Source organism: Pterocles gutturalis, unplaced genomic scaffold, assembly GCF_000699245.1.
Source record: "Pterocles gutturalis isolate BGI_N339 unplaced genomic scaffold, ASM69924v1 scaffold25226, whole genome shotgun sequence".
Classification (NCBI taxonomy): domain Eukaryota; kingdom Metazoa; phylum Chordata; class Aves; order Pterocliformes; family Pteroclidae; genus Pterocles; species Pterocles gutturalis.
Window position 1 is genome coordinate 45,614 of NW_010106191.1, and position 14,785 is coordinate 60,398.

The window sequence follows — 14,785 nt, forward strand, 5'->3', positions numbered from 1 at the left end:
TTAGCCCCCATGAAAATCCTTAAAAGAAATTCTTCCTGACTTTATGCTCTAGTGTTCCCTGACCTTGCTTACCTCATGGGTTGGGATGTCCATTCATGCTGTGGCTCTAATGAGGTACATTCCTCTCATGGTGGTGTGACACACAGCTCTGATCAGCTGCTAACCTCCAAGGCCCAGTTTTGCAAAAAGTTACTGTGAAAAAGTTATCATTCATCAAAAATTACCATGGGTAGCTCTGTCTAGTCACAAGAATAGGAAAATTTTGGATTTTTTTCCAGCCTTCTAATGTCTGATGAGAACATTCAGTAATTCATTTTTTTTGTTTGTTTTCTGTTGTACTCTATCCATTTCTTAAATGAGGCACAAACAGCTTCAGGAATCACTGACATAATGTGAAGAGGAAAAATAGAAAAGCAGATGCTTCGTTCTTGTTCTGCCGTTTGCTACCCTGTGTAGGTGTTTGGTCAGGAGAATCTAATAAAGAAACAACAGCAGCAAAAGATATTAACATTTGGATAATTGCTCTAAAGAAGGACAAAAAAGTGAAACTGAATATTCCCTGGAGACATATCAAGTGCAATAATACTATCTTAAACTCTTCCCATGGAAGAAATCCTCTGCGTAGCACCACCTAATCAGTCATAAAATAAGTCATTCAAGACACAATCTATAAACCATTCTTTCTCTGTAGAGAAGGAATGCATTGCTTGCTGCTCAAAGGACCATTTTGTGACCATCCTGTAATCTCTCCATTGCTACAGCAGTGGAAAGCAAATGGGAGCAACAGCAAAGGAAAAAGTGGTGGGAGAAGAGGATGGGGATTAGTGGGAAGGAAACCCCTGGTTGGCAGTGACACTGCAGCTGAGCCATCCGTTGATGAGAACTCTTGATGCAAGTTCAGCTTCTCTTATTCCTGACACATTTAAATTGTAATCCTCTAATAATGTCAAACAGATGAGACTCCTTTGGTTGTGTGGGATTCCACTTAGAAACAGACATGTTGGCCTGACTTGGGATGTACCCAAGCAGGACAATAAAATTTTAAAATCACTACCTTTGCTCAGCTACCTCTTTGTTTCTTACAGTAAAGTCTTCTTAAAGTTTGAGTACAAAGAATGTTTTTGCGGAATGCAATGTCCTGTGGGTCACAAATCTGATACTGATGTATGCCTTAAAAGAATTCACTTACAAATCATTTACTTGAGTGAATAAAAAAAATATATTAGTAAATTTTCAGTGGATTTCAGGAAGGATAAACTTTATCCATCGTATAAAGTGAAGAAGCTGAATCCTTGCTTTTATTGCAAAATTCATTCATAACTATGGAACTGTGACCAGCTTTTCCACAGTATCAGAAGTGATACAATAAATCCAAGTGCAAAATTGTCCTCCTTGACACTGAATTAGGCATCATAAGAGCTTATGTCTTTCATGGTTCTTTCTTGGGGGCTTTTGCAAATACTACCTCAACTATGAAATAGTAATGAAAAGATTATAACTTTTATGAGAATGCATGAATGACAGTTGAAGAGTGGTTATAGAATTTGATGCTTATGTGGAGCAAAGAGAAAGTTCCTCCGTCTTTTGTAATGGACTTAACCCTAGCTATTTGAATCTAATTAATGATAGAAGGGAACTTTTATTCTAAGGCCAGCAGAAGTTGAATTTTTCTGCAATTCCTGAGGAAATTCCCTACCCCAGCAATATGTAGGAAGTCTTTTATCGAAATAAAGATGTTATTTAAAAACAAACCAACCGGATACCTAATTTATGAAATTACTGAAACGGCAAGGAAATCTTCAGCATCTGGCCTGTAATTAATCTTAATGGTGCTGGATTTTTTTTTTTTTTTCAGTCAGCCAGATTGCACTTATTTTTATAGTTCATCACTTATGTTTCTGTGACACTGATAAGGAAACAAAAGTTATACTCAAATTTGTTTGCAAGTAGAGCTGGTGCTGGTAGTTGCCAGCAATGTAAATTGAACCTCATTAAGTTGTTTGTTAATGAGAAACATGCAGTACAACCAAGTGAAAGTAGTTAGGTCAGCAGAGATTTTGAAGATCTTTTTTACTGTGTGTGATAGCTCAGCAGTTGTCTTCTAATTTAGAACCTGTGCATCTGAGCTGTACAGAGGCTGATGTTAAATGAGCCCATTCTGTGTTCTTCTGCCTCCTCCCACTTCTCCCTGTCTTTCTCCTTTGGTACTCCTTGCCATTCAAATAGGATTTTTCCATCCTGAATCAGTCCTTTTGCTTTTACAGATACCAGGGACAGTTTTGCTTCAACAGTGCAGGGCACAATGGCGTTTGGATCCATAACTACTACAAATGCCGATAGCAATAACGAAAACTCACAAGTGCACTATATTTCATTGGATTGCTTTGTTGGTTTAAGTATTCTCTTGCAAATCTTGAGTCATGTAATTGCAAAAGCATGAGGGTAAACTTTAATTGCAATTTTTGAACAATTACTGCTTTAAGAATTATTTAGTTAAAATACGTTCTGTGCTTTGAATATGATTTTTCTATTTGGTAAAGATCTCTTTCTTGCAGAGTAAGATTGGGTATGGTAGTTATTATTACCTTGCACAGAAATAAATCTTATGGTCGTTACTGTGACCAAAAGATTGGTTGCAAGGCAGGCCTGTTGGAAGCTGGGACAGGCCCTGACAGACAGAGTAGCTTAATAGTCATAACTCAGCCAATCCTTGGTCTTGATAGTGATTTTAATATAAAACATTTAGCTTTATCCTCAGAGAAATCAGGTTTTAGATTATCTTCCTGCAAGAGGTAAGTGTTTTGTGTTTTTTTTTTTTGTTTTTTTTTTTTTTTAATGGGCCTTGATGAGTGTAGGAATTAGAACTTACATAATGTTTGTTCAAGTTATCAGAGGTTTGGACTTGATGGCCCAGGATGGACCTTTCAGTTTACAGTAGGAAGGAAGCTTGCTCTTCCAGTCTTCCTTTTGCTATGAATTTTTAACATTTTATATCAGGCAGATCAGATTAGTGTGTTTTTGGTTTTTTTTGTTTGGGGTTTTTGTTTGTTTGTTTGTTTGTGTGTGTGTCTGTGAATTCTCTTTCTGGGAAAAAAAATGTGTTCCTCATATGGCATTCTATTAAAATGCAATTTTCTACAGGTGCTCTTGGTTAGCTTCTTAATCAGAAAAGTCCAGGCACATCTGCTCTAAAGAGTTTTCCTAGACGCATTTGTGCACATGAAGGATGTATTTCAAAGGCAGAGAGGATGTTCGGGGCACAGGTCAATCAGTGGGGTGCAGGGCTGTGGCTATACCGAGTATGCTTCCAGCTTCTGGGTCTGCAGTATGCTTTGACGCACATTGTTAACAGCAAAAGCAGACTATGGTGGAATGTAGATGCCTAAAACCACACATCAGTATACCTGTTTGGATTCCAAAACTATGCAGCTAATTTTTACCTGATGAGAAATTACTGAAATCACTGGCTTTTAGATTAGTAAGCATTTGAAATGCCTCTTTAGTACCTATGCTTGCATTTAGACATCTGAACACCTTTAAAATTTGATTCCCAATGATATAGTGGCTTGCATTGGGAATATTCAGTGGGAAATAAGCAAAATAATGGATGAAGGTGAGGTTAGGAGAGCTCCACTTTCCCATAACTTTCAATTTATCCACAGCATGGTGCTTTCTTGTGACACCCCTGACTGTATGATGACCCAGTTCTTCACTCCAAAGATAGGATCATGCTGTGGGAAAGACAGCTGAGGATTGCTGTCCATCCCCACCGCTGGTGCGGGTGCTAATTACCACTGTGTAGTAATTAACTTGCCTGTGCATCAGTAGACAAAGGAAGTCTGGAAAAAAATGTTCCTTCCTTCCTGCCTACCATTCTGTGTGATTTGGAACTATTCTTTGAAGTCAGCTGTGTCCAGGGTTATTGGCAGCTACTTTTGTAGCCTGTTATACAGCTGTCATAGAAGAGAAGTTAAAACAAGCAGTAAAGGGAAAAGGCCATTTTGGTTTTTTGGGTTTTTTTTTTCTTTTCCTGTGTTGCTGCTTTCTGGGATATCATTTTAGGAGGTAAATGCAAGTCTTTTATGCTAAGGAAGCAATTATAATCAGTGAATCTAATGACAAATGATTTAGCTAACTACCCTCATTACATTGCGCATCTGATTACGCTGAATGTAATATTTGTCATTTTAAAGTGTTTCATTTACAATGTAACTTCAAACAGTTTCTCTGTCTGAAGCCTCCTGTGTTTATTTTATGGCATAAGCAGCCCTCCAAAGAGCAGTTGGAAATTAAATTTAATCCTTTATTCAGGGATGTTATAATCCATGAGGTTTTCATGTTGTTGGGCTTTCCTGTTTCTTCTAATTTTTAAAAAGACAAGAAGAGGAAACTATTTCTGCCCCTAGAATTTACGCAAGCATGGAACAAAATCTGTCTGAGGAATACACCATCTTTTTTATTTATACACACATGTATACATGCACAGCAGCATCTCAAGCTGAAGTCTTCTTGGCAGGCTGATGTTTTCTGTATCCTGTATAATTTAGTCAATGCAGAAAATAGATGTGATGGCACTCATGGCTTCAGGCTGAACTAAAATTCTCTAATACTGTCTTCGGTATAAATGAGATACAATGACATAAAGGACATATCAACTTAAAGATAGCTAATTAACATGAAAGAAAGAGCTTGTCTGTCTCTGGAACAAACTGATGGGCCCTCAAGGCAATACCTGCGTTATCACAAAGACCAGTTCATATATCAATTCCTGTAATAAATGTATTAAAATCCACCTTGAAACTGGCAGATTCTCTCCCCCACTGTTACCAGTCGAATACTTTTCCAAACCAAATCGCTTATGTGGTTAAGAGGCTTATGCTGTTTGTCCATGTGCTGCTGTTGTCCTGTGATTGTAGCCGTACTCTCCTTTCCCTCATATCTATCCAATTCTGTGACATTAACAGTTTCTGTCATTGTCATCAAATTTAGGAAAAAGTAACCTGAGAGAGTGATTCTGTGAAAATATTTTCTTTTCAGTGCAGTGGGATATTTATAAAGTAGGTGAAAAACTGGTTTCCTATTTTCAATACCAGGTATTTGATACGTTGCTATGTGTTTGAAAAAGCAACAGTAAAACTGGACTGCAATACTATATACACAATTTTATCATGTAGTTTATATGACTATAAAAATTGGAAATCTGATGCCTTGTAGATGCAAAATCTTTATGGAGGAGAGATTGAAAATTAAGCATTCACTCTGAAGGACATAACAAGGTAATAATAGCTAAATTTGTCACCTGATGAGCTTAATGAGAAGCATTTTAGGCAGAACAGAAATTAAGATTCATTGCATCTAAGTTAACCAAGACCAGAGAGAGAATAGAGAGATCCTGGACAAAGTAAATTAAATTTGTCTAGTTGGTCCAAAAGATATTGCCATCTGGCTTGAATTTAGCTTTTTTTTTTTTTTTTTTGTTCCAGTGCGGTGGTCTTTCTGTGAATGTAAGTTCATTTTTTCTTTAGACTTTTGTCAAAGTCTGATCAGTATTTATTATAAATAGTGTTCTGAAGTTGAAAATTTATGTGTCTTGATAGTTTATGTATGATTTTTGCTCACTGAGGTGGACATCTGGTTCATTCTGCTTTCTTTATCCTCTGCAAATGCAGAGACCATGTATCTGCAGTGCTCAGAGGTAGAGTCTTTTCCTTCACTCCTGGTCACTGATAGGAATCCAGACAGCGCCTACAGCTTGTACAGCTCGTAGCTGCAACAGACCACCAATGACTATTTGGCATGTTGTCTTTTTTAACAGTATATTCCATGTCTGGAATATCAGGAGCCAAAAAGGAGATTTCTACTGTCTGAAAGGCAAATATGGAAGCAATTACTTAGTACTAATAGGTTCAGTGTGGATTTGGCTGTTTCGATGTGTTGTGGTTTAACCCCAACTGGCAATAAGCACCACACAGCCACTCGCTTATTCCACCCCATGGGATGGGGCAGAGAATTGGAAGAGTAAAAGTGAGAAAAGTTGTGGACTGAGATAAAGACAGGTTAATAGGTAAAGCAAGAGCTGCACACATAAGCAAAGCAAAACAAGGAATTCATTCTCTACCTCCCATTGGCAGGCAGGGGTTTAGCCATCTCCAGGGAGCAGGGGTGCATCATGTGTAAAGGTTACTTGGGAAGACAAACATCATCACTCTGAATGTCACCCATTTCCTTCTTCTTCTTCCAGCTTTATATACTGAGCATGACATCATATGGTGTGAAATATCCCTTGTCAGTTGGGGTCAGCTGTCCCCTCCCAGCTTCTTGTGCATCCCCAGCCCACTTGCTGGTGGGGTGAGGAGCAGAAAAGGCCTTGACACAGTGTGAGCACTGCTCAGGAACAGCTAAAACATCCCTGTGTTATCAACACTGTTCCCAGCACAAATCTGAAACATAGCCCCATACTAGCTACTATGAAGAAAAATACTCTGTCCCAGCCAAAACCAACACAGGATAATGATGGGAGAAGCAGGAAGGCAGATGTAACTGGTCTGTGGCCCAATAACTTCCCTTTCACATGACAAATAGGATGGTTTCAAGTGATCTTAGAAGTAGGTAGAGATGCTGGAGAGTATATTCCTGGAAAAATAGGGGTTAAAATGTAGCGTGTGAAAAGTGGTCAGTGTTACATAGAGCAAATGGTATTTTTTTCCATCTTTTGTCATTCATGACTTTTTGTCATGCTCACATTTCTATGATCCCCTGCTTTTGTGTGCTTATGAAGGTTTGAAAGTAGGGCTGCAATGTGCAGTGCTGAGATAGTAGGGCTGTTCCTTTGCAAGCATGCTCCTCAGTTTGCATGTCAGATACTTGTACTTATCGCAACACCAATTTCCCAACATGCCTTCTTCACAGACTGGAGAGAGTTTAAATTGGTGGGAGACCAGTAGTTTAGCCAGGTGCTGCAGGCTTGCAAGAAAATAAGGAGTACTATGAAGAATTATCCCCTCTGTTTCAGAAACTTTCTTAGGAATTTGGTTTTCCAGGGTGGAAAGTCTGTGTCCCAGCTATGCTCCGAGTCTACTTCACTAAAGCAGACAGTTGCCAAGAAAGCCCTTAAGTTTCATTTATTGAAGTTTTCTTAACATTTCTTCTCACTTGTGTTTCTGTGTATAACTAAATTTAATTATTCTCTTTTTTCTGTGTATTTTGCTTGTCTTACCTTACAGTCACATCCTCCTCTCCATAGACCACACTGTTTCCCACAGTTCTGTTTGCTTACGGTTACAGTAGAGACTGACAAAAGCTGTTTTGTCACTTTGTGTCCAGAGTAAGCCAGGAATCCTAGAATCACAGAATCATTTAGGTTTTTGAAAAGACCCTTAAGATCATCAAGTCCAACTGTTAACGTAGCACTGCCAAATCCACGGCTAAACCATGTCCCCAACTGCCACATCTACAGGTCTTTTAAATACCTCCAGGGATGGTGACTCAGTCACTTCCCTGGGCAGCCTGTTCTAGTGCTTGACAACCCTTTCGCTGAAGAAACTTTTCCTAATACCCAATCTAAACCTCCCCTGGTGCAACTTGAGGCTGTTTCCTCTCATCCTATCACTTGTTACTTGGGAGAAGAGACTGACATCCACCTTGCTACAACGTCCTTTTAGGTAGCTGTAGAGAGTGATAAGGTCTCCCCTCACCTTCCTTTTCTCTAGACTAAACAATCCCAGTTCCCTCAGCCCCTCCTCATAAGTCTTGTTCTCTAGACCCTTCATCAGCTTCATTGCTCTTCTCTGGACACACTCCAGCACCTCAATGTCTTCCTTGTAGTGCGGGGCCGAAAGTATTCAAGGTTCGGCCTCACCAGTGCCAAGTACAAAGGAGGGTTGCTTATACATCAAATATTAATTGCCCATGGTAAATTCAAAGCCACATGGTGTTAAAATTTTCTGTTCTGCACTTCGGTTTGCACAATAGTTGTGAAAGGTCAGAATATTACCCTGTATGCTCTTTGAGAATTTAAAATCGTGATACTGTCATGAAGATTTTCTCTTGTTTTAATTAAACCTTTCTCTGCCTACTAATTACACTGTACATAGGATTGTATCACTGACATAGATGTTAGGACACATCATTTAAAATCGTTAGGTCTTGGTGTAGGCTGAGAGGGTAGTTACACTTGGTAATTTATCATTTATTGAGACTTACCATGTAAAACACTTTTAGATTTGTTTGCTGTGACAGCAAATAGTTTTCTGCAATGGATACTTTGTACTACAGAACAATTGAATGTGCACCTCTGTACAGATGTATCCTTTGCCATGTTGTTTACCATGCTTACCTACATGATCTTGAATATCTTGTGACCAGGGATTTCTGCAATGAATACTTTGTACTACAGAACAATTGAATGTTTATGTCATAAATACGTGCTTTGTAGTTTGAGCTGAAGAATAGAATTAGGGACACTAGTTCTAACAGTTCCTGAGTGCACCTCTGTACAGATGTATCCTTTGCCATGTTGTTTACCATGCTTACCTACATGATCTTGAATATCTTGTGACCAGGGATTGAAAATCAGGTAGAATTAAAATATGTTTCCATCCTTTTCTTGAAGGCAGTATAAATTTATTTATATGTATGCAACAGTAAAGAAAATATAAAAGACTAAATTCTTATCTGCTATAAAATCACCAAAGTAAATGTTTCTAGAGCAGAACTCCCAACTTGCCTTTGTTTAAGGCCATAACCCGATTATCTGACCTCTCCCTTCTCCCACACTCTAGTCACTTCTTTACTCTCCTTTTATTTCAAAGAAAAGATGATCAACATCTAGGATAACACTATGAGGGGTTGGAACAACAAACTGAGAGTAAGACTAAAAACTTGGCTCTGCTTGAATTATGTGCATGTACAAAGTTACCCAGGAAAGCGTGCCTTTACAGGTTTGGAGTGTCCTTAGTGTTCAATTTTCAGTATTTCAAATTTTCAGGATTTTACATGTCCAGTTCAATTTTAGAGGGTACCCTGTAAAATGCTTCACTAAGAAAACATCAGTGCTTCTGCATCTCCTTTGTACTCAAGTGCTGGGAAGACAGATATTTCTTTTTGAACCCTAAGATGTTCGTTGCCTCATTCTGGTGTAACTTTTCCCTGAGATAACTTGTCCCATTGTTTGACATTGTTACATAGGGGATGTCTTCCAAAGTGGAACATGACAATAATCCCCTGTAGTTTTAGTGCCTATTGGATTTTATATCTTTTTTTAAAATAAAGGCTTTTCTGCTACAGCTTATAGAAATTGTATGGGTTTTGGAAGCAAAACCAGCATCGCATTTGCAGACAAAGAACTGTGATTTCATTCTTGTTCATTTCAAATGGATTAGAAAATATTGTCCAAATTGGGCACTGTGCCAAGATTGCCATTAACTTTTCCCATAAAATATGATTAAGGACCTTAACAAGCATTTAGTAATTAAGTGAAGTGCTTTGGAAATTTATATGCTGTCCGCAGTTTGTCATGTTCTGTAAAATACGGAAGACAGTTTTTATGAAAAGCAATAAAAATAAAGCACTTGAGAAACATCTGGGAGTGTTATCTGAGTGTGGGAGGGGAATAGTTTCATTTGTAACAGGATATTTTGATATTTAAAATTAATGTTGTGTATAGTTGATTTTTGTTTGTTCTTTAGGTTAATGAATAATTGACTGAATTAATGGAGTAATTCCTCTAATTGTATATCCCATTCTAGTGTCCATGTTGCTTCATTTTGTACCCCAAGTTTATTATTTTCCATATCCTCCATTAATGTGTGTACTCTTCTATATTTGGTTTCTGGTTTCATTTAATGCAGCTGAATTTGCTGAAATAGTAGTCCAAAGAGAAATGGGAGTGCTGAACAGACACTGAATGCAGCAGATTTTCCTGTGGCATGGCAGTAAAATCAGTATAGGCTTTCAGTCTGATAATGTCCTGTGGATGTCAGGTTGATGCTTTGTTTTTTAGCTTTGCTAACAAAGAAAAAGGTTGGTCTGTTGCTGCTGAGGTAGCTTTTATGTACTGTGGCCATTCAAAGTGATTTATGAGTAATTTTCTCTGCAAACCTCTTTTCCTTCCAATAGGCTCCAGCTTCCTTTGACACAGAGTACATTCTGGATCGTGCAACAGGCTTAATGGAATAACAGAACTAGATTAGCTTTGCTGTGCTTTCTAAGGGGATTAATTCAAACCTTAAATTTGGGAGAGGATGCTTTTCAAAACTGCAAAGCCATGGGAAGCAAAATCTACTAGAATTAAAGGTGGCTGGATTTTTTTACCAGTGCAGTTATTCCAGATTGCTAAAGAAAAAAAGGCTATTGGAATTTGCAGTCTGCACACCTGCCCTGCAAGTATGTAACTGTGAATGACTTCACTCACGGATAAAACCAGAAAAAAAAGGGGGGAGAGAGATTTATATCCATGTATGTTATATGAATCAATGTTTTCATGACTGGAGGATTCAGGTGAACCTGTCATTTGAGAGTTGAGATGCAAGGATGCATTCTTCTCAGTGTTTATTTTCGTATTTTATTGCAGTTGAAATTTGGTTACCATACTCCGTAGTTCCAGCCTGGGTCGTGCCTCAGCTGTGACCTTTAATCAGGTCTGCCCCTTGTGCACAGGCATTGGAGCTGAGTCGTAGTGAAACCTTGAAGTTTCCACTGGAATATCTAGGTTTTTTTCCTATATGCTCCATGGTTCAGTGGGGTTTTTCTTGTTTTGTTTTGTTTTGTTTTGACCTTGACCAGAATTGCTGCAGGGGTAGCTGTTGCCTAGTTCTCACTGGATGCCACATGGAGGCATTGAACACTACAGGGTGTTTTTATTTACAGCTGCCCCAGCAGGTTTTAGGAGCTTTTCAACCAGCGGATTGAGTTTTGTGATCATAAAATTAACAGACTGGTTTGGGATGGAAGGGACTTTCAAAGATCATCTAGTCCAACTCCCCTGCCATGGGCAGGGACATTTTTTTTTTTTTCTTAAATGGTGCTGCAGAGGCAAAGAAACTGTGATCTTATCACACAGATATGTAAGATATTTCCTCTGCCTGTGAAATGTTTAATGATAGCTCATCTGTGGTAAACAATTCATTTGCTTATAAAGTAGAAAGCAAAAAGTCCTTCTGGGGTTCCTGAGTTCGAGGAGACAAGGAGAAGAGTTGCATGCTTTCTGTGTGCTTATGTTGCATTTGTCCATTTTTAAGAAAATTTTTCTGGTACTATTCATTGATAAGTGAAAGATTATAGAAGGAACTGGGAGAATGTGTGTTGATGAGCTTTTGTACACAGTAGAGATAGCATACTTACTGTATCACGTTTATCTATCACATTTGTACTCCGCAGGTAAATGACAGTTTTCTTTGGCTTTCCCTTTCATGCACTAATTCCTTTTGAAAGAAGCATTCATAAATTGTAAAGAAAGGCAGTTTGCTTTTTATTTGTGCACATATGCATGAATGCACACACTGCAAATACTGTTTTGTTGGTATGATGCATATTTGCCCCCTGTAGGGTTTTTGCTTTTTTGTTTCTTTTCACATTGTGAGCTTGTGTGTGTTTCCTCTGTCAGTACGGTGTTTCATGTTTGCGATTCTGGTTTTATATTATCGCAGTTATATGCAGCTAATATAAACAAGCTCATAGTGCATGAGGCTCAGGCACTGTTTATATGCCAAGTTTCCCAAAGTCACTATTAAAATCTAGACACTTGCCACAAACCTTCTCATGGATAGCTTTTGTGAAAATCACTTTCAGATCCTGTTTTTCTACTAACTAGAAATTTTTTTTGCAACATACTGTCAAAGGGCTGAGGGACATGTTTTGTCTCCAGACCAAAAAAAAGTTCCTTATTACTTTAAAGGGGTGTTAGTGCCTATTTCCCCATGTAATATTCCTTAATCCTCTTTCATCATGAAATAAAAAAAAAAAAATCCAACCTTAAAATGGTGTATAAGAATAGCCACTTACATACATTTTGTTCAGGAGTTTAAACAATTAACAGTTTTTGCCTTATTCCTGTTTATTCTTTCAGGGCATTCTACCTGGACAAGTCAAACTTGCCTCCAAATTCAACATCTAAAGCGGCTTATATAGATAAGGTAAATAAAAATGTAAAGTGCCTAATTAAACTTTGCGTGTTACACACTGTGTTATTGTAATCCTTTTCTGAGGTTTTCTTAATTCCATCAAAAATTGAATTATTTAAAGCTGGGGTGGTGGGGGTGAGGGGGCAGTGGGCAGGGAAGGAGGAACTCTTATAGCATTTCGTCCAACCTGTGTTTTAGGGGTATGTGGTACCATGTGGTTCTGTAACAAAAGGTGTGGCTGGAGGGTGTCAGTGTGGCCGAGAAGGGGAACCATGGCTCTCCTTTTTCATTGTGCTTTTAGAGCAACGCAGTTGCCCCAGGATCACGTAGGGGGAGAGCAAGTTCAGGCAGAAATTCTTCATTCTGAAAGTTGGAAGTGCTGTTCCAAATTAAATACTCCTTCATCAGCCTGCTCAGAAGTCTTTCTTCTGAACCCACTCATTTAGGCTTTCTTCAAATGCCTTCATCTGTCCTTAAACCTCTGTGAATGAGGGATCGAAGGGGCTATGAAAATTCATTTAATGCTCTCTCCTATTGTTGGAGTGTTAATGCCCATATGGCAGCCTAATGGGGGGGAAAAGAAGTTCCCTGGGTATTGCCTACAGTGACTTCAGAAGTGATTGAGCTACTGTGGCTTGAGACGTACAGTGATCATCAGCTGAGCCCCGTGAAAGACTAAAATTTTGTGTCGGTATCATCCAGCATGGGTGTTAAGACTGATGGTTCCTGTTTCTTAGATCCATGCTGAATGGCATGAGAGGGGTGGAGGACATGGGCCTGTGGCTCTCCTTGCCTGCGGAGTCATCAACTTTCTAAGCAGTCACAGATGCAGCAGGAAACATTTATCTATGCGTGGAGTGCTTGTTACCCCTAAACCTGTTCCCTATCTATTTCAGTGAAAAGGTCAAGGGCAAGATATAAGCATCTCATAAGGGCTTATGAGATCATAAGATCATAAGATCTGATCAAGGGATGCTAGGTTAAGCTAATGCATTTTTTTTGCAGTTGAAGCAAGCTAAGAATGAGTGCATGATCTGTTTGTGGCTGTGCCTTTTGCTGTATTCTCCATAGCTCTGCATTAGTAAATGGTACCAGCTAAAATCAATTTAAATGGATGCAAGTTAAACCAACAGGACCTAAACCAAGTTAAATCTGTTTGTGCCCAGGTTTAAATATGCTGGCTGTTATAATTTGATTACTTGACCTAAAGTGACCTTCATATAAGAGCAAGTGAGGCTGCCGTTTCCCTAATTAGTTAAAACTGTCTTTAGGGAATGAATCTGTCTTAAAAGATTGATTCTTTGGGTAATAGGGGATTTTGTTGGAATCCTTAAGTGTTCCTGGAATAAAGAGAATGTGGAAAATGGAATTATGAAGTTGGCAAAACTGTCTTGTGAACGTCTCCTTTACACAAAGCACCATAAGATGGTGCTTTTCATTCCTATGCTGGTCTTGAAGGTTCCTCTTCTGAGAGTAGCCCTCCACTTGCAGCTGTGTTCTTTACCAAGTGGCTCATTTATTTTCCATACAGTGATGCTGATGTTATTTTAAGTCTTGCTACAAACTGTTCTTGTTCTGTAGCGTGTTTTTGCCACTTCCATTAATTTTTTTTCCATGTTGTTAGTCAGTATTAGAAACTAGAAATTTGCATAAATAAAGAACAGTGTTGTCTTAATTGTAAGCTGATTTTCTCAGCAAGTAAATTAATCAGTCTTGGCATCCCTCCTGTATGTATGTACAGTTGTAGGTTGCCATTCACAGCTTCCCTTCTTTGCCAATACCATTAATGGAAATGACGCTGATGGTTCTGTTCAGTTTACTGAAGTGAAAAACACTTCTGTAGGTGGGACTGGGAATGAAATAGTCAGTGACAGTAAGAATGTAAAAGTTTTAGAAAGTTGTCATAGGTCATGTAACAGAAGTGTATGTGCTCTGTATTTATGTTATAATGAGTTTGGCTTCAGCTTTCTCAGCCAGCCCTGCTGTTCCATCTGCGTCTGTGATGACCTGCTCTAAAAGAACATTTCATGTGCTCTCAGTAGCAAATATTTAAATCTCTCTCTCTCTTTTCCTGTCTTGCAGCTGATGAGGCCTCTCAATTGCTTGGATGAACTTTACCGACTCATAGGGTCCTTCATCCGATCCAAGCGCACTGCTGCCTGTGCATACACTGCGTGCAGTGCTTCCGGAGTTGGATTGCTTTCAGTGTCATCTGAACTCTGTAGCAGGCTTGGAGCTTGTCACATCATTATGTGCAACAGCGGAGTTCACCGGTATGACAATTTCTTTTCCTCTGTTTGTTACAGTCAGTCATTGCAGGCTGGAGACTGCTGCTTGTTATTTATAGAGAGATCTTACACTAAATGTCTAATATCTTAGACTAAATATCTAGCACATTTGAAAGATTTGTGGTGAAATTCTAGAATTGTGTAGGCAATGATTGACAGAAATGAGCAGTATGGTTCTGTTTTGTGCAGTTGTAATGGACTCATTCAAGTCAGCAAAAGGCAGAAATCGTAATTGCTAAAGCAGAAAAAGGAAGGTTTCTAGGTGAATAACACACACCATATTAAACTCTTACTACTGGCAAGAAATGCTGAAATTTGCTTTGTATGCTAGAGGGAATCTTAGCAGAGCTTGTTTCAAGGAAAAAAATGAAACAGAAG

At 38.7% G+C, this 14,785-nt stretch overlaps 1 protein-coding gene across 1 annotated transcript in view; it reads left to right on the forward strand.

Annotated features, from left to right (window-relative positions):
• LOC104457516 (phosphatidylinositol 3,4,5-trisphosphate-dependent Rac exchanger 2 protein-like) overlaps positions 1-14,392 on the forward strand; it is a gene marked incomplete at both ends in the record, with an annotated part of 58,605 nt that extends 44,213 nt beyond the window's left edge. Inside the window, 2 exons of the mRNA XM_010087708.1 lie at positions 12,065-12,131; positions 14,202-14,392. Of these exons, the coding sequence (XP_010086010.1) occupies positions 12,065-12,131; positions 14,202-14,392 (258 nt within the window). The remainder of the gene's footprint in view (positions 1-12,064; positions 12,132-14,201) is intronic.
• Positions 14,393-14,785: the final 393 nt, after the last annotated feature.